The sequence below is a fragment of the Lactuca sativa genome, chromosome 5, assembly GCF_002870075.4.
Source record: "Lactuca sativa cultivar Salinas chromosome 5, Lsat_Salinas_v11, whole genome shotgun sequence".
Taxonomy (NCBI): domain Eukaryota; kingdom Viridiplantae; phylum Streptophyta; class Magnoliopsida; order Asterales; family Asteraceae; genus Lactuca; species Lactuca sativa.
The window spans coordinates 350558686-350583164 of NC_056627.2; the positions used below are offsets into that span (position 1 = coordinate 350558686).

At 35.2% G+C, this 24479-nt stretch overlaps 2 protein-coding genes, 2 long non-coding RNA genes and 1 other non-coding gene across 6 annotated transcripts; 2 read left to right on the forward strand and 3 right to left on the reverse strand.

The window, feature by feature from the left end:
- Positions 1-1370: 1370 nt before the first annotated feature.
- LOC111878740 (26S proteasome regulatory subunit 6B homolog) lies at positions 1371-5302 on the reverse strand. Its single transcript, XM_023875245.3, has 6 exons — positions 4683-5302; positions 3882-4112; positions 2182-2340; positions 1933-2085; positions 1753-1836; positions 1371-1665 (listed from the first exon to the last, which is right to left on the reverse strand). Exons 1-6 carry the CDS (start codon positions 5154-5156, stop codon positions 1531-1533), a joined length of 1236 nt encoding a protein of 411 aa, XP_023731013.1. The 5' UTR covers positions 5157-5302; the 3' UTR covers positions 1371-1530.
- A 5833-nt stretch (positions 5303-11135) lies between these two features.
- LOC111878744 (60S ribosomal protein L10) lies at positions 11136-12807 on the forward strand. The gene is made up of 4 exons (XM_023875248.3): positions 11136-11271; positions 11790-12291; positions 12389-12470; positions 12568-12807. The coding sequence occupies exons 1-4, from the start codon at positions 11262-11264 to the stop codon at positions 12634-12636; spliced, it is 663 nt and encodes a 220-aa protein (XP_023731016.1). The 5' UTR covers positions 11136-11261; the 3' UTR covers positions 12637-12807.
- A 2885-nt stretch (positions 12808-15692) lies between these two features.
- Positions 15693-16971, reverse strand: LOC111878766 (uncharacterized). 2 transcript variants are annotated; one of them, XR_008223712.1, is made up of 3 exons: positions 16842-16971; positions 16677-16773; positions 15693-15933 (listed from the first exon to the last, which is right to left on the reverse strand). It is a non-coding gene; the product is annotated as an uncharacterized LOC111878766 (long non-coding RNA). The 2 variants fall into 2 exon arrangements; XR_008223711.1 differs by having other exon boundaries at positions 16677-16912.
- A 232-nt stretch (positions 16972-17203) lies between these two features.
- On the forward strand, positions 17204-17687 carry LOC122194539 (uncharacterized). The gene is made up of 2 exons (XR_006183680.2): positions 17204-17308; positions 17350-17687. It is a non-coding gene; the product is annotated as an uncharacterized LOC122194539 (long non-coding RNA).
- Positions 17457-17559, reverse strand: LOC111878798 (U6 spliceosomal RNA). The gene has a single exon (XR_002845937.1). It is a non-coding gene; the product is annotated as a U6 spliceosomal RNA (small nuclear RNA).
- Positions 17688-24479: the final 6792 nt, after the last annotated feature.

Sequence of the window (24479 nt, forward strand, 5' to 3'; positions counted from 1 at the left end):
AAAATAAATAATTTTAAGTTGGGTTAAGTCAAATTGACCAGGAACTTTTGACTAAATCTTTATTTTAAAATATAGAAGCAATCAATGGTAACGATGGGATACTCTATAGGCTCTTGTGGTGCCAGTTACCCCGTGGTTTTGGTATGTATCTCGGGTTGGTGATTTTTCTAGTGGCTTATGTGCGTGCCTATACGGATGAAAAGTGGTTACTTTTGACTTGTTCTCCTGCTGGATGGATCTGGCTAGTCCCTATCAATGTCAATATTTTTGTTTGGTGTCTGGCTTTCGATAGATAGGGCTCCCAGCTAAAGCCAATCCCGATAGTCGTGGTATGGACGTACCCTCTAATTTGTGCCCTCTTTGTGATGGGAGGACAGAGACGACTAAGCATTTGTTTTTTCTATTGTCCTATGGCTTCTGCGGTTTTAGTTCAAGTGGTGAGGTGGTGGGTTGACGATACCCACTCTCCTTTCATATGTTGATTGGTTGACATGGTTATGGTTCTCTACTCCGTGTCAAAGCAGTGAAGAATTATTTTGGGGCTGTCATATTTAGATTTTCAAGAATATTCCGTTGTTTGATTTTAACAAACCGAAAGTTGCGGACATCTTTTATAAGATTGTTACTCGGCCTTTTTTTTATGATGTAAATTGTAATGATATCAATAAAAAAAAGAAAAAAAAAAACTTTAAATTAAGTTAAGGCAGCTTCAAGACCCAAAACTTGGTATTTCTTGATTTGTTGGTTTTGGCTAGCTTTTTGCTAGTCCTTTTAATAAGAGTTTGTCGTTAAAAAAAATGTACAATCGCAACAATAATCCACTTATTTAATAGAATAATTAAGAAAATATGTAGAAAGAGTACACTTCGGAATTTGTACCATTACTATTTTCGACTTGCTTGATGTGCTTTCCTTTTTAGCTACTTTTTTTCATTTAAAACATTTGATATGTTTAACAGAAACATAAACCAAATCAATTCTTCCATAAAGAAATGGGTAGAAATTGCAATATTTATACTTGATCTGTGTGTGTTAACCACCCCTTATATTCACAAACCCAAAAACAATTAGTTTGATATCCAAGGGATTGTTTCTTTTCAATTTAACGGGTTAAACACTTAATCCAGACAGACAATTATACACTGATACTTTTTAATTAAATATAAAGAAAATGAAGCCAAAAATTATGGCTTAATTTATAGACAGTAACCCTTGAGCTATTTGTCTTACTTCTTTTTTTTCTCAGGTTATAATTGTTAAATATTGTGAAATTTGTTTTGTTGCAATTTAAGGTAAAATGTTCATTTTAGTGTAGAAAAAATAAAAACAAAGCTTATATGTATATAACAATTCATTACCCATTCAGCCACTTGAACTCATAAAAGATTTTCATGAAAGCAAAATATAAGGTAATTAGGTAACACTAACAATAAGAATATTGATTTGAAGCCAAATTAGAGATTCGTTGAACATGCATGAATAAGAAGCAGCAAAGGTAAAGGTAAAGGGACGGTGACAGAAAGTATGGGATTACTTGTAGAAATCAAAGTCAGTGTCAGGCTTCTTTACATTGGTTCTGTAACCCTTCTCGAAGTCCTTGGGAAGAATAACATATCTGTTCTTGCGGACTGCATGCATCCCTGCTTCTTGACAAATAGCCGTAATCTGTACAAAACCAGTATGAGGATGAGAAGGGGGGTCTTTTGCAGAATTAAAGAACAACTTATTATTGCTTATTACTAGTAGTGTTACCTCAGCAGCACTAATCTTGTCAGGGCGAGATACATAATCTTCCAAGTCAACTTCATCACTCAAGTTCATTTTAGCCGTGCAAACCTACACATTTATTACATTTTTTATTATCTCAAGTAAACAGACAAATAATGATAAATTAGAAAAAAAAGAAAAAAAAAAAGGTGGGTGGGGTTAGACCTGAAAAACGAGGCGTTTTTGTCGCCTATCAGGCAAAGGAAACTCAATCTTGCGGTCAAGCCTACCAGGACGAAGAAGTGCTGGGTCCAATGTATCGGCTCTGTTAGTTGCCATAATAACCTTCACATTCACCGTTTGGTCAAACCCATCCATCTGCAGTCACTCATAAATCATTAATCGTCTTTCCCTTCCCTGGCCTTTAATATATATTTTATGTCCAAAAGAAACACTCATAGTCATAGGGGTTACCTGATTTAGGAGCTCCATGAGAATTCGCTGCACTTCTCTGTCTGCTCCGGTCTGAGCATCAAATCTGGCAGTAGCAATTGCATCCACCTCATCAATAAATATGATTGCAGGGGCATTCTCTTTCGCAAGCCGAAACACATCACGAACCATTCTAGGGCCCTACAACACCAACAACCGTAACTAATTAATTAATATACCACAACACAATCATAGCATATATAATATAACAAACAAATCAAGCCTTAATATGAGCTGGTACTTAGTACTGGTGAGTGAATGATAGAAGATGAGAAAGTAAGGCTACAAGCATTGATTCTTAAAGGATAAGCTAAACTAGAAGCATGACGTGTCATAGTCCCATCCCATAAGAAACAAGGAAAGCAATGCAAACAAACTACCAATATATACCAAGTGAATTTCAGTAGCTTTATTCTCCAAAAACACCTAGCAAATCAACAAGATTAAGAAGAAGCTTACGAGTTCTAAACCAAGGTGAGTATGTAATATGTTATGTGATTTACTTGGTACATCCCATGCCCATGATATATAAATGTTATATGCATGAAGATAAATTTATCATAAACAAATTGTCATATGCTTCTTTGCACAAAATCACGATAAAAGCAAATAGCAAAGAGATATGTTATGGCATTGGCATAATATGATATTAGCATGCATTTTACACATCATACATGATATATGAAAGTTTTATACATGTCAAGTATGGCCACTTAAATGTGCAACATACAGGACATGGACTGAAGGAACGTCTTGCAAGCACACCTTATGGGACAGAGATAGACTTATATGAATCCTAAGGTCGGCCTACTTATAAGTAGTTATGAGATTTCAAAAAAAAAAATTGTGCATGGTGGATGTTTACAAAAAAAGAATGCATTAGTTTTTATTCTTGCAATAAAATTGATTTAAATGTTTATGCTACATCATAGAACAACATGAATTATATACTATTCTAATCAATTATCAACATATTCCTCGTTGTGTTATAAATTATGGAGATAGAACTTTATGAATTTTAGTTTACAAAATTTTGTGGTATTAAACTATGATGTAATGAAAGATATTGTAGGACATAATTTGTTTTAGTTTGTATATGAATTGCAACATACTGGGAAAGATAGATGACAGCACCTGCAGAATCAAGGTGTCACAGAGTGCAAGAAATAGCAACATACTCTGATTATTTTTTTTATTTATTATAGCACCCTACTTTTATTTCTTCCTATTACAACATTTTACTTCAAAAAATCTAACCAATATTAGCAATGTTATATATTACAAGGCGATCTTAACTGCAATAAGTTGGTAGATTTTTCAAAGTATAATGTCTTAATAAAAAAAGACTGGAAATACAGTGTTATAATTGGGTAGATTTTCAAAGTTCGGTGCCTAAAAAGAAAGGTGAAAGTACAATGTTGTAATAGAAAGAAACAAAAGTAAGATGATATAATACTCAAACAAAAGAAAGAGTGTTGCTATTTCTTGAGTCCTTGAATTATTCCTATTAGGTATTACTTGTGACAAAAAAAGAAACACCCATATATAGCCCTTTCATTTCTTTTCTTCATTAAAACAAAAAGAAACACACGTAACTAGCTTACCAGGATTAGGTCAAGTCCTCATTAAGTCAAAAAGAAACAACATGTCTCTTATAAAGAAGAGGTGGACTAAAAGCATACCTCACCCAAATACTTCTGAACAAATTCTGAACCGACTACTCGAATAAAGGCTGCTGTGGTATGATTTGCAACAGCTTTGGCAAGCATGGTTTTACCAGTGCCAGGTGGACCATATAACAAAACACCACGAGGAGGATCTATGCCTATTTGCTTGTACAATTCATGATGAGTCAAAGGCAACTCCACAGCCTCACGTATTTCCTGCTTTTGAATGTCACAACCTCCAATATCCTACCAAAATACACAACCACAGTAAAAATCAAATTATAGAACAAACTGATCTCCGTAATGCATGGTGAAAGAAAGACAATCTCTTTGTTATCAGAGTTGATATAACAATAGCCCAAATGCAAAACAAATAGCATGATTTACAGCTTTATAAAAGAAAGGGTCCACAATGTAATAGTAGAGACAAACTCTATGGATGTGAAATATTATATGATAAGATACATTAGTAAGCCTGCAGAAAGAAATTTACTCATAAGCTAACTACCTCTAACATTGCATCCTTCCTGTAAAGAAAATTACACCCACCCAATTATAAGATCTAATAATCAATGACTTGCCAATCATCAAAGGATAAACTAACAATCATCACTTTGAGCATATACAATTATAACTATAATATTCTATCTACTATCACATTAGCATCCAAGTTATGAGTTATGACAGCAATACACTAAACATAATTAATACAAATGAATTTTGGATTTTAAGATGCTGAAAGTTTTGGCATAATTAATTCATCAAAACCCTGTTAGCACACTTAAAAAATCAAGACTTCTATGACAAAATACTCACACTATAGGTAACGTCAGGTTTCTCCGACTGGCTAAGGAGAGATATACTGGAGTCAGCCTCAGGCGGCAACACGTCAACAAGCGCATTTGAATGACGGTGTAAGGCCACGGACGCCGAGGGTTTCAATTGCTCGCGATTAATCGTACTAAGAATCCTAACATAGTAATTAGATCCTGTAGTTGACCCTACTATACCGTTATTTTGATCGATCATCTCCATGAACTGACCAATCACAAGCGGAACCGATTGGATCCGCTTCACTTCTTCTTGAGACCTAAGGAGTTCGCGCTTGAGATTCTTTTGTTCGTCTTTGACGTACTCTTCTTGGATTTCAATAAACTCGATTTGACGCTCTAATGACTTTAGGCGAGTGTAGAGGTCGTCTTCGTTGTCGAAGAGGGGCGAGTCCATGGTGGTGGAGGCACTGAGACGAGTCGGTGGTGTTTTACATTCAACGAGCATGGACGATTCCATTGTTGCAGAGGCAGTGGCGATACTGGTGTCGGCGGCTGAGGCGGTGGTTGTGGCAGGGACGGACGAAAGAGGCTACTGCCGAAAATGGAACAGCGAAGACGATGGGGAGGCAAGAAGAGGAACGATTTCTTGTGGAGTAATTTAGCAGGCAACAGACATTTTATTTTTCACGGTTTGGCCACGAAACTTTTAGTATTTACATATTAACAGGAAGCAATAAGAGGAACGATTTCTTGTGGAGTAATTTACTATTTTAGGAGGTAATGGACTATTGGTTTTATTTTTTATGCTTATGGTATAAATGTCATAATTTCTATTTACATGGACTGTGTTGGGATGGAATTAAGGGGTGGTTTGATGATGAACATAATAATGAAGATGATAAAAGTAATGCTTGTGTTGATGTGTGGAAAATGGTGATAATCTAAGGGATGTTGATGCGGAAAATGATGAAAATGTTATCTTATAATTAGAACAACCAAAGATCATTTCTTGAGTAAATTGTGTGTTGAGATGGTGGAGGATTGTGTGTTGAGACTGTGGAGGATGAGGATGAGGGAACTAATTTTGTAGATGATAACCATGGGATGGAAGTTCAACATGTGATCTATGTCATTCCATTTTTAATGAGTCCTTACACAAGAAAAAATATACAAGTTCATACCTCGAATGAATTTTAAGGATCCAAATAAGTTGAAAACCATGTTGTACAAATATGGAATGGCTAATGGGTACCAATTATGGTTTCAAAAGAATGACAAACACAACTTTTTGTGAAGTGTTGTAAGGGTGCTTATACATTTAGGTTACGGACCTCTTGGATTTGACTTTTTGTGAAGTGTTGTAAGGGTGCATAAACATTTAGGTTACGGACCTCTTGGATTTGTAAGAGGAGTTGCTTGTGTTATTGGTAAGGAAACAAATGACAATTTTTTTCCTATTGCATGGAGAGTGATGTGTGTGTGGAGAACAAGCATAATTGAAGGTGGCTAGTTAACATATATTTTTGCCAAATATTGATCATCACTATTATGTGAGTGTTGGTGACTATTTCTACAGAATGGTGCACAATATTGGCATGATGTTTGGGACAAATTTCTTGCCATATTGTAAAATTCATAGAAATTTGTAAAAAAAAAAAAAAAGATCGTTAAAATGAGTTTTTTATATCCCCAAAAAACTTGTAGAGAGTGCTTACATATTATCTAATTTTCATTGTATATGTTTTGCTTCCTTCTAACTATAAGAATATATTAGATAAGTAGTGCATTGGACTTAAAAATATGTACTTTTGATATTGATGATAACATATTTCAGTACTATTGGATTTTGAGCACTATAACACTCTTATGGTGCACAATCAACCCTAAATGTTTTGGATCTATGTTTTATCTAATTATGCATGCATATTTACAATGTTCCAAAACATTGTCCTAACTAGCATACATTTGAGCAATTGAATGATACAACTAGTTAGGTGACATACATTTATGAAGGACTTGTAGTTCTTGGACTTTGAAGCTTGAGCACCCCAAGTGTGATGCCTCTAATGGTTCACAAACACCAATATGCAAGAGGTGGCTTAAGAGAATAAGTTGCTTAGCTCACTAAGAAGGTGCAACCAATTTTGGTTCACGAGGGTTCTATTTATAGTGTTAGGGTTACATCTTTGCAAACCATAATGACCTTTCACATTCTTATGCTCCATGGATTTAATCGTCATGGACTATCCATGGATTATTTCATTGGTTTAGCACATCTATATAATCATGGATCATTGGCCCACACTATAAGAATCATTGATTTACATCATCAATCCCCATATATTTAATTAGTCTATTTTGACCACAAAATTAATTCCAAATTAATTCTTGTTTAATACTAATTAAATAATAATACGATTTCATATTAATATATTATACTTGTAATATATTAATAAAACATAAATAACCTTATTCTCAGAAGTTCATCCTATCGAATTGCACTGGTGAAGGCAACTCAAAAGGACCATGCTACAATCAGGTCAAGTACATCCTAGTTATAGTTATGAGCTTAGACATCAAATCCAACAAATACGTCTAATGAAACGATTTTGGTAGTCTTTAATAGTACCAAGGATCATTTCAACAAATATTTAATGGGTAATTACTGGGTGGATACTTTAAAATTTCAAAGTGATGTGTGATTTTTATATATATTTTTATTGCTCAAGTTTAAAATTTATAAAACCAAATTTATTGCAATTAGACTAACACACACACTATGTAGTAGACCTAATCTTGTAATAGTATAGTTGTGGTAAGAACAGGTGTCGAACACTAGGGGAACGGTGGTGAATTAGTTTGGAGTTTTTGATTATAGGTTACACTAAACACACGAAAGCAATAAAGAATTATTTTATTAAATACTTTGAATATCACTTAACATTAAATATCAATAAACTGTCCGGAAGACAAATTTCTTTAGGTACTTTGGTTTAGATAAATATCATCTCAAATTAATGGTTAACTACTAATACCATGAATATTTATTCATTATTCTCTGATTCCTAATATGACTAGTGTCATGGTCACAACAATTAATCCTTTGATTTCAACACAACTATTAATTCATTGATCAGGTGAACAAACAATCATGCAAATCAGTAATCAGTTCATATTAAGTAATATTTGATCTTATTTAACCCTAATGGTAATAAGAGTTAAATCATGTAGAGAATGCTCATTCTACTCATACACACACATTAAAGTTCATTACTTTATTCCATAACCCTAGGTTTTGGTCAAAACTCTAGTCATAATCACCAATGGTTACTAGACAACTATGATTCAAATTAACTCAGCTAGAAATTCATCTAAACTTTATTAATTCAGCAACAGGAAACAAAGCAACAATCCTTAAAACATATGGATCTTCAATCAAACTTGACAAAACAAATTAAATAAGAATAATCAATCAAAAGAGCAATTAAACCATAAATCCAAAGATTCATTCAATCATAAACACAAAGTAAAAGGTTTTTACACCTAAATCAGAAAGTAAACACATAATGGAATCACAATGGAATGTTAAACATAGTCACGATAACAAACTACATGATTACCGACATGAATCCGCTCTCCAATCCCTTAGATCTTTGCTCCATATCAACTTAACGGCCCTCCGGCCGCCTTCTAGACCCTCAAAACGGCAGCTATGAAGTTTTCTTGTTGCACAAGTCGAAGTGGAATATCATAGATGATTAAAATGGTGGAATGATACGAGTATTTATAGTTGAATGCAGATGGAATTAATATGGAATGTAAGATTTGGATTGAAATAATGAAACTAATGGTGGCTTAGGGGATTAAGCAAATGAAAATAAGATAAGCGGTGCTTGGGGAATAAGTAACTTGGAGGGAATTTTCGTCCAACTTTTATGCTTCATCTTCAAGGCCGATTTTAGATAAGATAAATGTTGAATTAGCAAAAAGACTCTCACATAAGTCGTAGGAAATTTCATCTACTTTTCAGAACATTTTGAATCTCGCCAATTGGACTTATGGGTCATCAGATATATCCGAAACACTGAAGAGGGGTCAATCTGCCAGCAATATCCTTTTTGCATCTTTTCAGCTCCATTCTCTTCCTTTTGCATTCCAAAATGAAAACAAACACCATCATTGTGTTTGCCACATCTAACTAAAAGCTTCTAGTAATCATTTTTTTCTCAAACCACAACTAATAACCATTAGTAACGTCATATTGTTTTGTTACCTTGCTATTTTAATCGGTAAAAAATCTATGTAGTTAAAGTTGTTGTTTTAGAAAAAGGAATACAATAGGCTATTAATTAGACGTGAAACAAAATTAGTATTTTAATAGACTTGAAACAAAATCAAAGAACTGAGAATACATTTTCATTACCCAACTTGTGATCCCGCTTAAACCAGGGAGGAACTTGTGTATTTCTTCCATTTTTGCGACCAAGGTCATCTCTGAAATTAATAAGAGAAGACCATTACATTTACAAGAATCTTTATCTTCCTATTGAAATTATGAATCAAAGAGAAAGGATATTCATTTGCCACGTGGCTTACACCTTCCCATTCAAGGAGTGGAGGAGGCTCCTGCCTGCTGCTTACTTATATATTCTCCAATACGACAATACGAAATGACGAAATTGCTGGAGGTATAAGCATACAAAACACAAACACGATCCAAATGGTGATGCAGGTAAGCAACTCTCGTGTGGGAGGTGTGAGTATAACAACAAATAGAATTGTGGGTATTGAAAGATGAAGGATGGAAGCATCGCCAACCCTCCTCCGATTTCCTCACTTTGACTTGGAAATTTCCTCATTCTCATGTTCTTCCTTTCAGGGATGCTCCCCTTTGCAATCGTCTTGGATGTTTCCGTTACGAATCAACATCAAGAACAGTTCCAGTAAGAAAATCGTTGTCGGTATCAGCACCACCAAGAGGCGACGACACACCGACACCGGCAACAACTACAACAAAAAACCTGGATGTAACAAGATCTCCCGTACGGAAATCACAGGTAAACCTGTGGTGGATGATAATTACTTTGAAATCAGAGGAAAGCAGGTAGACAGAATTGAAGATAGACCAGAAAAATTTAGGGAAATTCATGGTCAAATGGATAATCCAGGGGATGAAGGCAATCGCCACCGATTTTAGGTAAGCAGAGTTGCAGGGAGAGTTTATCGAGGTCAGACAGCGGGTGGGTACAAGTCTCACCTTTTTTATACAAACTCAACCTTACATTGACGCCATTCCAATGTCCTCCAACCTTGAATATATATGCTTAAAAGCTTGCAATCACTACCCTACACTATTCGATCATTTATAGAGAGAGCTAAGGGACGCCCTTCAACAACTTCAACATAAAATCCTTGATTGAAGACTGGAAAAAAAACCGATTCATGAAGAACAGAGTGAAGAACTAGAAGAACGTTGATTGAAATCAAAAGAGACACCGCTGCTATCTTTTTTTGATTTGAACCTCTGATTTCTTATGATGCAATTCATATGTGATTATTGATTTTCTTTAAAACGAGAAGCAGAAGGAGTCTTCATTGATTTCATGGCCATCATTATTGAATATAGGGTTATTGTCGGCGAGTGGCAATTAGGGTGAGAGTTAAATAATTGACTTTGCATATTAAACCTGCTGGCTAGGAAATGTTTACCAGATGACCTTTCAATTTTTTCAAAATGACCTTTTAAACCATAAAAACATGAATTTGTACCCTTATAATGCAAAAAAAAATCACGACGGACCATTTAAACCAATATACGAAACATTGTTGGGCTACAGTGACAATAACCCTAGATATAACCCAAAGTCTGCATACAAACCTAATTACCTGTATGATATATACCAAACACACCTCCACAAATATATACATATACCCAATAATCTATAAATTAATGTTTAAGTTTGAATATATTTAATTATAACCTTTTAATAATTACAAACTTTTGTAGCAACATGATAAATTCTATGTAACACCTACGTAGATTGTGACAAGTGTGACACCACTCTCTCTAACCTAATGCATGAACACGATGGACATGCTTTGCGGTCATTTCTTAATAATTGAAAAAATATAATTTTTGGGATAGATGCTCTAGAAATATTGTCTGGCTTTATGAATAACTTTATGACTTACCATAAATGGTAATAATTGGATAAAGTTGATAGATTTTTTTTTATTTATCCATGTTTTTATAAATATGAAATCATGTTTCATGGTTCATGATGAAACGTGGAATCAAATCAGCTTTAAGTCGACAACAAACTTGCTTAAACCAATTAGTTTTTGGATGGTGTATTTTTCTATTGTTAAATACCCGATTCCGATTGAGTCTTATGTCGACCCGAATGGATATCTTCTGGAAGAAAACATAGTTAAACCACTCACTAAACGTGGACTGGCTTCTAGAAGCCCATTATCAGATCACCATAACATGCAAACTACGTAGGCCTATACGTAAAGCCCATAGAGCCCACGCGCATCTTGCCCCATTCTATAAATACCATTTCTTCATCTAGGGTTTTGAAGAAGGCTCGACGCAGCAGCAACCAACCAGAATTTCGCCATGGGAAGAAGTAAGTCCTTCAATCTTCTATGTTGTAATTGTTACCACAGTAATTATCGTCGAGCTGATTCGAAAAGAATTTTACACGAGTAGGAATCTTATTCCTTCATCAGATGCGCCTGTTGTGTAACATCGTTTATGCGTAATGTTTGTTCTTTGAAAAAATGATGACTAATTAGGTTATGAATTGTTGGAAGTTGTTATATTTCGAGTTTTTGATGGTGTTTTGCATTTGTTTATCGGTAGTCGAACTTTAAGGCGATCTGTCGGATAGTTAGGTGGATAAATACCTCTCTTTTTTTTTTTTTTTTTTTTTTTTTTTTTCTCGATTCTAGCATTCGTTTATGAAATTGATTTGTATTGTACTCGAATTTTTCCGAGCTGTTACATGACTTGTTCGTTTAAACGCCTTACGGTGAAATGGCGGAAATAAAGTGCTGGTTGTTTGAATCTAATTTGATGCAATCGAAAATCTGCAATTGTATTCCACCGGATCTTTTTTGATGTAATACTTGTTCCATGGTGCAGGACCTGCTAGATGTTACCGACAGATCAAGAACAAGCCATATCCTAAATCTCGTTACTGCAGAGGTGTGCCTGATCCCAAGATTAGGATCTACGATGTTGGAATGAAGAAGAAAGGAGTCGATGAGTTCCCCTTTTGCGTACACTTGGTCAGTTGGGAGAAAGAGAATGTCTCCAGCGAGGCACTTGAAGCAGCACGTATTGCCTGCAACAAGTACATGACAAAGTTTGCAGGAAAGGATGCTTTCCACTTGAGGGTTAGGGTTCATCCTTTCCATGTTCTTCGTATCAACAAAATGCTTTCATGTGCTGGAGCTGATAGGCTTCAGACTGGTATGAGAGGTGCTTTTGGGAAACCACAGGGAGTTTGTGCCCGTGTAAGCATTGGTCAAGTTCTTCTATCTGTTAGATGCAAAGATGGTAACAGTCAGCATGCTCAGGAGGCTCTTCGTAGGGCTAAATTCAAGTTCCCTGGTCGCCAAAAGATTATTGTCAGCAGGAAATGGTATGAATATGATTGTTAACATCTCTTTATTTTTTTTGTTTATGTTATTTAATGCTTTGATTTTTGTTTATAAATCTTATTGTGATGATGATTGCAGGGGATTTACTAAGTTCAGTCGTACTGACTACGTTCAGTGGAAATCTGAGAACCGAATCATGTCTGATGGTGTTAACGCCAAGGTATTGCTTTCTTTTTTCTTCTTCTTCATCTTTTTTTTTTGTCTATATTATCTAATATGAGGAATGTTTAATGATTGTAATGATGATGATTGTGCAGCTTCTTGGATGCCATGGGCCTCTTGCAAATCGTCAACCTGGAAGAGCTTTCTTAGACGCAGTTGCTTAAATTTTGTCTCAGGAAGAAATACCCTTTTTCTTGTTTTGCTAAAATGACATTTATAATCGTGCTTTGTTTTTTCTTTGTGTTTGGGCTAATGCAATGTACTGAAAGGAATTCTTGCTACTTGAACTCGAATGCACTGTGTTTTGATTTATGTACTTGTCTTTCTTCTGGATATTTGTTTGTGTGTGATTTTGTTACTGTTTATTTGAAGGCTTAATTATAACAAATAGTATGAAAAAAACGTTTGTGCTAATAATTTCGTTATGAAATGAAGTTATCTATTTGTAGGATATTTTTTTTCATAAATTAGTAACAAACCAAGAATTACTCAGTTTTAAGTTTCACTTGTCATAAAAAAACGAACATCGAACAAACATGTTTGGAAGGTAATGCAAGTTAAAACGAGCAAACATGTTTTCTAAAAAATATTTAAAATACGTTGATAAAACCGCCAACAGCCCTCAGGTGGCCATTGTAAGGGTTATGCTTATAAAAGGCAAAGGAAAGATGAAAAAAAAACAAAAAAACACAACGATTTACACAGTTCATATTCCATACAAAAAACCACAACCTTTCCTCTCTAAGGACAAATCCTCCTAGCGTGTCATCTCATTAAAATTACAATGGCTACATCTAACGCTAGATTTTAAAAGTTTTATTACCCAAAGGCCCAAAAATCACTGGATGAACTCTGTTTTTTATCTTGTCTCTTTCCATTCAACTCCTTAGAGTTAGTTCAAAGCCGATTGCACCTCATCATATGAGAGTGATTCTCTACCAAAAACAATGTTTCTTTGATATGTACATAACTCTTTGGTATAGAAGCCTGACCCCATCCTCTAATTTCACATCAATATTTTCAAGATCTAGGATAAGCTTTATCGACATCAATTAATTATTAAGATGCTTATCCTCACTCATTTTGAATGAGTGCAAGGCTTTACTTCAGATACAACCAATTGACAAGAGATTGTCTTTGGTACTACAGTCTGCAGAAGCCATTATCATCCACATTCACCAATCACCACACCACTTGTTGAATTTTATACCTACAGCTACAGGCTTCCAGCTAATCTGCAAGTCTATAACAAAACCTTTCCTAGCCTAGCCTTGGATGTAATGACAATTAGCACTAAACAATCACAGGGTCAGTATCAATTCAAGTTTTGAATCACAAAGTTAACTCATCCTCCCTCCTTACTTTCACTAACTTTCAATCTACTTGCTGTATAGGAAAATTGCAATTCATACTTTAGCTGCTAAAATCATATTTTTTTAACAATTATTACAACCGATTTTAAACTTGTTAGATGTAAATATAAATTATTATAACTAGATATGAAAGAATCAATGAACTAATCAATTTCAAGATCAAGTTGTTGATTCAAGAACAGTTCATGACCAATCAATTTCTCTTGTGAACAGTTGACTCAACTCTCAAATCACAGCTGTGACTTGAAGATATATATGCTCCTGGATCTGTTTGATTAACTCAATTCATCTACGACATAATAGGCTCCATCAGAGAGAGAGAGAGAGAGAGAGAGAGAGCGAGCGAGCGAGCGAGAGAGAGAGAGAGAGAGAGAGAGAGAGAGAGAGAGAGAGAGAGAGAGAGAGAGAGAGAGAGAGAGAGAGAGAGAGAGTAAGTTTTCAGTTTTTATTTATAATCTTTTCTTCATCGGTTCATGTTAAGATGTTGACAAGAGTAATCGATTTACAATCCTGATTTGTGAAATGTTTTTGAACTAATTTGATCCTGAGATTTTTTACTTCTTTGATTCTTCCATATTAATGTAGTTATAATAGTTTGATATACATATAACAATTTTAAAATCAGTTGCAACAATTGCTAAAAAAAATCACAAACAATAGTATTACCAAACTAGCAAAAATGTGATGGCCAAAAGAAGCAGCACTTATATTGTATTGTACTAAAAATGACCTGGGTATGTATAGATTATTTAGTATCAACAAGGAGTCAAATGGTTAAACTAACCTATCTATGCATTTGAGAACAAAAAACTAATGTGTTTGAGAGCAAATCGGAATGTAAAAATAAAATATGAGGAACAAGCCCATTATCAAGCATTTCATAATGCAGCAAAACTGCAGAAGCATTGTACCAATTCCAAAGAAAGACATTTCAGTTAGAAATTCTAGCAAACAAACAGTAGGCAAATACTTGTATTTGTATGAGCCACTTCAAATTAACAAGTTTGATAGTTGATACCCAAATTGATGTCGTACTGGTATCCTAGAGCAATTGAGCAAAGATGTGAGTGAAGCTGTGAATTTCTCTTCGAGCAATTTAATTAACTAAGAGAGTACAATTTTATCGTTCCAATTTTATCGGATGTCCCCGAAGGGACGATATGATATGCAGAGCTCCATTATATAAAGGAATCGCATGTTCTTCTTCTAGTCGATATGGGACGAAGAGAGTACAATGCCAACTAGTTTACTGTTCATGGTTTTGTATTCTAGCCAATCAAATTAAACGCCTTCAAAATTATAACGTAACTTTTAAATCTAGGAATTATCTGATTATTGGCAATCAAGATTTCTATCCAAATCTCGGAATATAGAGTTTGTAGACACTTTATCTATTTTTTTTTTAAATAGTTAATTTATTAGTTGATTATTTCATTATTGAATATTGATCGTATATCCTTATATACAACCTTTTAAACTTTTATCAATAAAAAACTACTATATTTTTATACAAAATATATATTTTTATACAAAATATATAATTGCAAAAGATTTATTAAGACCTTTAAAACTAGTCTATTTATTCATCATATACAATCCGTATAAATGATAATTATTATCAAACAACTAGTATTATTTTATATTTCCAACGAATCATTTCTACTAACTTTATTAATATTCAAAAATTTAGTTTCAAACTTATTTTTTTTATCATAAGATAAATAAAACAACGAAGATATTGTAAAACATAATAAATATAGTTATTGTATTATACTAGCATAAATATAATTATAAGAAATATATTCGGAACAATTCCTCTCCAATCTCCTATATAAAAAGCCAACATAGAAACATAACATAAAGTCGTTGCTTATTAGGTTTCAAAACAGCAAATACAAATTGCAAATAAATGAAATAACACCATTGATACATCCAATTAAAGTAATATTTCAACAACTATTCAATATATATACAACACATTTTGATGAAAACTATGGTAAAAAACATATATGTTGCAAACAATTGAAGGCTTGAAGCTCTGTTGTTACCATGTCGTTCTTGAAACCAGACACCGCTACACGAGCACAACTGCACATCAAGTTCAAAACACATCAAATAGAAGATATTGATGTGGATGTACATGTCCTTGTTTTGCTTTGTTTTTATCTTTACTATAGTTGAATATGTCAAGTAAGCGTTTCTATTTAGCCATTTAGGGAACTACCTTATTAGTCACCATTTCAAATAGTTAGCATAAATCCCTAACATTTGGAAAAAAAGTAAAGTAATTACTTTCGGGGCGTCATATTATCGGAAACCATACATTCTTTCATCATCTATTTATACTCAAAAAGAGGATGCTGTTGACAAAGTTGTGCTATTCTTCATACAGCATGAGATGTAGCATTTGAAATTTTGAATGGTGCACCCTGTGTACCAATTTATTTTCCATGATTCTATCAATAGATATTTTTGCTCAAGGATCTATGCATATAACCAATAAATCAACGGTCTATCTTTTGACATTTATTTAATCAAAGCATACACAATTTTCCTCTTTTTTAATCCATAAACACACAATTAACTTGTTTATCATCAAAAAACTAACAGGGTATCACAGAACAAAATCATACAAAACATCATAATCTGCAACTTGGTATGACAAGTAAATTGACCAGATTGGCAGATTCATCACCACAACCTCATAAACTAGTATAACAGTTCAAATCTGATTAATTGCATTATATACAACTTTTCTCATTTTTACCAATTTATACAACAAAGTGATCATCTACACAAATATGCAAAGCTTTAAACATTTTCCCTATAACCTGTTTAACCGGTCACTGTGTTATTTTTTTGTCACTTAAATCCTTCGGCAGTCACATGTCACCTTGATTTCTCCCACCAAGATTTAAGAGCACCAACCTACGGGAATGTGAAATTACCATTGATGATACAGAAAAATCCCAGCATAAGGACCATTCAAAACATACCCATGAATCAAAATGTTCCAAAGAACGACAATTCATTCAGAAATTCCATCAAACAGTAGGTGGGCATTGGACAAATCGATGCATTGTCAGTACAAATCAGCATGTTCAGTACCTAAGTTAGTGTCGTATCCTAAAACAATTAAGCAAAGATGTTCATGAAGCTGTCTATCTGGTTGAAACCCCTTCAAGCAATGAACTAAAAAACTTAAGTTGCAAAAGTGAATCATACATTAGCACATAAGCGAACACACACACACACACATATTTAGCTTGATAAAACAATACCTTGCGCACAGGTAGATAAACAAAGAATCTGAAATTGGAACTCGGACTCACATATCGGCGAAGACGACGATGGGGGTAAAAAAAATTGGACCATTTCAGCGAATAAACGAACAGAGATAGATTTACCAACCTTTGGAAGAACAATTGCTGTTAGATGCCTCCTCAAAATCCACAACAGGGAGGTGATGAAACAACATAAGGAACAAAAAAGAAAAACAGGGAGGTGATGAAACAACATAAGGAACAAAAAAGAAAAACTTTACTGTGTAAGAAATTTCTCAGGCGTTCCGACTGGAATTAGGGTTTCGGCGAAGACGATGAAGGGGGTAAAAAAATTTGGACCATTTCTCGATTTGTGCGTGTCATCCTTGCGCAGGGGCCATGCTAATCTTCTCTGTATCGTTCCAATTTTATCGGATGTCCCCGAAGGGACGATAATGCTTGCAGAGCTTCACAATATAAACGATTCCCAGGCTCTTGTCCCTGTCGATATGGTACGACGCGAGTTCAAAGCCAACTAGTTTACTATTCATAGTTCTGTATCTCACCAATCAAATAAAATGTATCCTTTGTATCTGCCAATTATTTACTTACAACATGAATAGTTTTTCTTAAATATATAAAAATATCATTATTTTTTTTAAAATAAATTAACTTTTCATTAATGTTAATCAATTGTATTATCGAATTCTATCATATATCTTTATTAAGTTTTTGTTTTTAGCTTTATACAATTCGTTAACTTAATATTGTTAAATTAAAACTACATTTTACAAAATATATAATTATCACTATTTTGCTGCACATAAAAATTTGTCTATTAAAAATAATAGCATATATTTGTCACTTTATTATTTATTCATTGACAATTATTTGTATAAAAATTCAATTAATTTATTTTTTTAAATATTAAAAACACATATATGACATAATATACACATAAAATCTTTTGAAGTGATATACCCGAATTTGATATACAATTAAAACATTCAACTACAACAAAACTTTAAATAATATGATGAGAATAAAATCCACATAAACATAGCCTAAAAACACCTCAAATACGATATATATATATATATATATATATATATATATATATATATATATATATATATATATATATATATATATATATATATATATATATATATAATGTCATAGCACAATGATGTTACGGGTTTGGTCCGATTTGACCATTCATATTTATTTTTTACGCAATAGGCCATCTAATTTTTAATGTGCATGTCAAAACACCACGGGTAATCTCCGACGAGATGAATTCTCGCATCTGCTCGCTAAGACCATCTCCATTTTTTCTCCCATAAATAGAGTAAAAAATGGAGTAAACAATGTTTCATCTCCAACCCTACTTCATTTTCTATCCTATTTTTTACCCCAAAAAGTATATTTTTGGAATATTCCATTTTTATAACTTTTATATATATATATATATATATATATATATATATATATATATATATATATATATATATATATATATATATATTGTCAAATACACCCCTCTACTAATTAAACTCTATATTTATGATTAATTAATATAAATTAGTATACAACATGATATTATAAATATATTATAAATATTATAAATATTAAATATTGCATTTAAATTATAATTTGTAGATAAAATAAACTAGAAATGTATAAAATAAAATTGAGAGGGACTAAAATTGACAACCAAACTTCACCTCCATTTTTGGAGATATGAATAGTATTCCCCCATATATGAGGGAATACTATTCATATCTCCAAAAATGGAGGTGGAAATGGGGTAGGGTTGGAGAAGAATGGGGGGAGAAATGGGGGAAGAAATGGAGTATGGGGGTGGGTTGGAGATGCCCTAATCAGCTGAGTACCTTTACTTGAGTCGGAACCAAAACCTAACCCCTTCCTGGAATCACCAAACTGAAATACCATCAAGCAAGAGATCATAACATACTCACGAATCCTATTCCCCAAGCTTCCTAGATTCTCCAGGACTTTCCCCGATTTGAGTATGGATCCTATGCTTTCAGTAGTATGGGCCCAATACTACCTTCCACACGTATCCATACTTTCCTCAAGGATCATCCTGAATCCTCTAAGTCACCTACTCCACTGATGCACAAATATTCGCTAAACAACAACACAAAACCCGCCAAAGCACTTCCTAGGCTTCCCCTAGGTTCCCGACCTCACCCTGCCATCAATTGCTGAAGAACACCTGATAATTCCAGTCATCCACCTCATGAATACCGATATATTCACTTAGTAGCTGACTTCCATCATCCAAGAGTTCCACAAATCACAAAGCAAGCAACATTCGTGCAGTAACACTCCAATCTATAGAACTATCATAGCTCATTCACCATACACACTACCACTGATGCAAGAAATTCCACCCTTACTGCCAAGTGCCTTATGCATGCAAATTATACACATAATAGGATCAAACAGACTGTCGAATAATAAACTCTACCCTAGAGCCACAACCAAACAGGGAACAAGAAATAAGGCCAAATCAATTATTCTAGTGCTATAAGATCCTAACCGTATACAATTTTTAAAGCATACACTTAGCAGCTACTGATACCAATAGATATTCCCATTACAGCATAGCATTCGATACTCTCAAGACTACTAAGCATCACACATATCAATCTAATCTGTCACTGACTAATCAGCTCTAGCATGCAAGTCTAACAGCTCATACAATACACATATAAAGGCCTCTCTCCTAACATTCTATCATGCAACAGCTGAGCAGATCCTTGGACCTAACCAACATGCGATTCACCGATTCATAAATCAAATCATAATAGATAACATGCATGGGTATTTCGGGAAAACTTACTTGAGCACGGCTGATTGCATACACCACACACTTCTCTTATTTTAGAAAACCGTTTTCTTAAAAATACTTTTCTTTTGAAAGCTTTACCAAATCCTCAGCTTGAGTTCAGACGCACTCGAGAGTATGTCAGAATCCCTCAAACCAAGGCTCTAATACTAATTTGTAATGCCCCAAAAATCATGAAATATTTTTTTTCTTTTCGATTAATAAATCGTTAATACATTTCTTTCTCATGAAACCAAGGTAACCAAAAGTTAGCAAAAACAACATCAAATCAGAGCAATTCACAGAATGCGGAAAACATGTGGTGTGTGCCCCGCAATCGTCCCGAGCCCTTTTATTTGAAAACTAGAGCACCTGAAACATAAACTGAAAACCATAAGCACAAAGTTTAGTGAGTTCCCCAAAATACCATATAACATACAATCCCAGAATATCATATAACATACATGTAATTGTCATGGGCTCCCCCGCATGGTCTTTATCCATAATGCCATGGGCTCCCCCTATGGTCTTTGCCTGGAATGTCATGGGCACCCCCCATGGTCTGATATCCAACTGTCTCCGGCACCCCCGAGGTCTTCCATGCAACTATCACAGAGACAAATAGCATACCACATATCACAGAACACTTATCCTACCACATAACACATAATGGGCCGACATTGGTGCCTTCGACCCATGGATATAGTGAGGATACTCACCTTGAACTGCAGAAGCCCACTGGAAGAATCCCTAGCTGCTGCCCTGACGGCTTCCCGAACTAGCAATATCAATAATACACCCAATTACAATTAGGCTCCAATCCATAACCACAACTCCGTACTTGGGGTAAAAGGACCATTTTATCCCCAACCTAGCCTTGTCCAAGCCCATGACCCAAACTACAATCTGAAAGGCCCAAAGGCCCACTAATCAAACAATGGCCAAATTTTCCAAATTAGGCCCAAACTCCTTACATGGCCCTGCCTTAAGGCCTAACCATTCTTTCTAGTCCAAACAATTTGTATCCCGATGACCCATTAACAACTCAAGCCCAAAATACCAAAAACTACTAGATCCATCAAAGCCTACTAATGGACAAATTTTCCAAATTAAGCCCAACCCCATACGGGCCTTATACTAAGCCCATAACTCCCTTAATTATAAGACAAAACTCAAAGTCAATGGTCTGAGTTGACCCAACTCACCGAGTTGTCCTTCATCTCGTCGAGTTTCTCCATTAAAGGCACAAATCTGGAAAACTCACATCAGCTCGCCGAGTTCTCTTACTGAACTCGTCGAGTTGGCCAGGAATCAAACAGCTTAATGTATTAAGCCGTTTCCATCAAATCTAGAAGCTTCCAATCTCAGATCTCTTCGCAAATGATGACTGTTAGGTGTATTTTATGCACCTTTTTGCACAACTTTTAGTCCCTTTTTATGCATGTATTTAGCTTAGTTATATTTCACTATTCTTGCATTATTATCATAATCATGTTAGTCTCTGGAACGACCTTATTTGCACACTTTCATGTCTCTTTCAGGTAAACCGAAGGTTGGAGCGTGCTTTTGGAGGTGCCGGATGGCATTGGTGAAGATTGCGGGATGATCGGACTCAAAACAGAAGAATTGAGAGAATAAAGTTTGGGTTCGGAGTCAGAGGGCTACACGGGGCGTGTTGGGATTGGCCTAGAAATCGAACACGGGGCGTGTTTGACCATTCCATGCATTTTGACTTCACTGAACACGACCCATGTTCATTTAGCCTATTTGGACACGAGGCGTGTTGGTCGAAATGATCACTTTTGAGCATCATACTTTGGAGTTGGAATCGAGGATTGATGCTATGTTTTCAGTCAACACGACCCGTGTTGATTTACTCTATTTTGACACGGGCTGTGTCCGACTTAAAAACTGCCTTTTAGCAGTTTTTTCCATCTTTCATATGTCGGGAATTGGTTCATTTTAGGGGATATCAGAACATATCAGAGCACCATTGGAGAGGAGAATTCGAAGGTTTTTGCAAGGATTGTCCGTTAATCATTTGGAAACATTAATTCTCATTTTTGTAAGTTGTAATTGCACTTAATTTCATCTTTTAGACTTGTGATCTTGTTGTAGCCATGTGTGGCTAGAACCCTAACTTCTCCAATTTCATGTTTTGACTTTTTGGTTGTGAATCAAATCATATGACCTGATGTTTGTGTTTAATTTCTATCTAGTGAAACTGATTTTACTTCAATCGAATGTTTGATTCGTTATTGGCCATTTGAATTAGGGTTAGGTCATTCAAGTTATTCATTTTGCAAAATCCGTAATTGTTTTGTGAATTGAACTAAGTAATAAGAATTAAATTAATTTCTTATGAATGAATTTAATGTAAATCTTTTCACACATTCTTATGCTCCCGAGCTTGTGAGGAGTATTGGGTGTTGTTGGGAAAATTCACAATAAGCTTAATGCAATCTTTTAATCTACTTTTAAGAGCTTGGTTAGATTAGGTTAGTAAGGTTAGGATTAATCAAAGAGCTTGTTTTGATTGATTAATGTGGTGAATGGAAAGTGTTAGAGCTTGTTAGCACTTTCAAGTACCAAGTTAGATAGAATGAAACAAATGTCTTGTCATCTTTGATTCACATTGCTAGATTGTCATACATGGAGTTGGAGTCCTTACAAAATCTAAACTTAATTCATTAGTTTAGTTGTTTACTCGTGTTTTAAATTGGTTTGCTACATCATTACACTCAAAACCCCCTTATTTAATCTTTTGTGAACAAATACCTTACGCAAAGAGGTATATACCAATTATCTCGTGTCTCACTGGATCGACCCTACTTGCCTTGTACTATCTGTCGTTGCAATATAGTGGGATTCTTTTGGAGTATATCGTACCCCTTTATTTGTTGGGTTTGACACCCCTAACAAATTGGCGTCGTTGTCGGGGACACGGTGTTACTAATTGTTTATGCCTAGATCTTTTCGTACAGGTACAACATTGCCAATTGACTCGGAGATAGAAAGGACTGAAAAGAAGTTAAGGAAGCAAGTCAAGCTTCGTAAGAGGCAACTGGTTTTCGGTACTTCTTCGTCATCTACTCCCCCGGTCATTAACATTTGGGAGGACATACCCCTCTCAAGTGTATCAGCCTCAGAAACAAAAAGCCCATCACTCTCATCTCAACCAAACTCACCCAATAATACCACCCCACCCTCTTCACCTAATCATCATATCCCAAACACTACACCCACAGAAACATCAAATACTACTCATACCATGGGAGATAACAACGGGGGGAATCCACCTCCAAACCCACCACCCGAACAAACCCTCCCCCAATGGTCAAGACAAGAGGTTACTCAACAACCTCTTTGTATCACATATCCAACTGCCACAAACCTTGAACTAAAATCCGGGCTTATCCACTTACTCCCAACTTTTAGAGGTTTGGAGAATGAAGATCCTCACAAGTTCCTCACGGAGTTCCATGTAGTATGTGTGGGTATGAAACCACACAATGTCACAGAGAACCAAATCAAGCTTAGGGCATTCCCCTTTGCGGTGCAAGATGCAGCCAAAGACTAGCTTTATGACCTCCCACCGGGGACGGTAACTACTTGGGTAGACCTTGCAAGGTTGTTCTTGGATAAGTACTTTCCCGAAATGAAAGCTTCAGCCCTACGGAGGGAAATTATCGGAATCAAGCAACACAAAAGAGAAGCTTTCCACACATATTGGGAAAGATTTAAGAAACTTTGTGCCCGTTGTCCAAAGCACGGGATTACCGAGTATCAGCTCCTACAGTACTTCATTGAAGGCATGACCCCAATGGAAAGAAGACTTCTCAATGCTTCTAGTGGCGGATCTTTACCCGATAAGACTCCAACCAAAATCCACAATCTAATCAAGAACATGGCTGAATATTCCAAACATTCAAGCCAAGATGAAGAATGGTACACGGATGCACCCCGAGGTGTAAAGGAAGTTCAAACTCCTCAGATTGAAGCTCAATTGTCCGATCTTACAAAAGTGGTTATGATGCTAGCCAAAGATAAAGGTGTGCAGCCCACACCCCGCCCATGCGGTATTTGCACTCAAGTGGGGCATCCAACCGATATGTGCCCACAACTTCAAGAGGAAAATTATGAATAAGCAAAAGTCATGGGGGGATATTTCGGGTCAAATCAGAGAGGTTATGAGCAACCACGAGGTGATCAGAGATGGAACAATAACCAGGGTTAGGGAGGAAATTAACAAGGAAATTATTAGTCAAACCAATCACATCAATACCAGAAAAGACCACCATTTCCTCAAAATAAACAAAGACCACCCTTCCAACCTCAAAATTACCAGCCAAGGCATCCACAACAACCACCTCCACAAGCAGGTTCTTCAAGCATGTCACTAGAAGATATTGTCAAAAGCCTTGCCACAAGCACTCAAAGCTTCCAACAAGAAACCAAGGCAAGCATAAAAAGCTTGGAGCAACAAGTGTCACAACTTGCTCAATCCGTGAGTA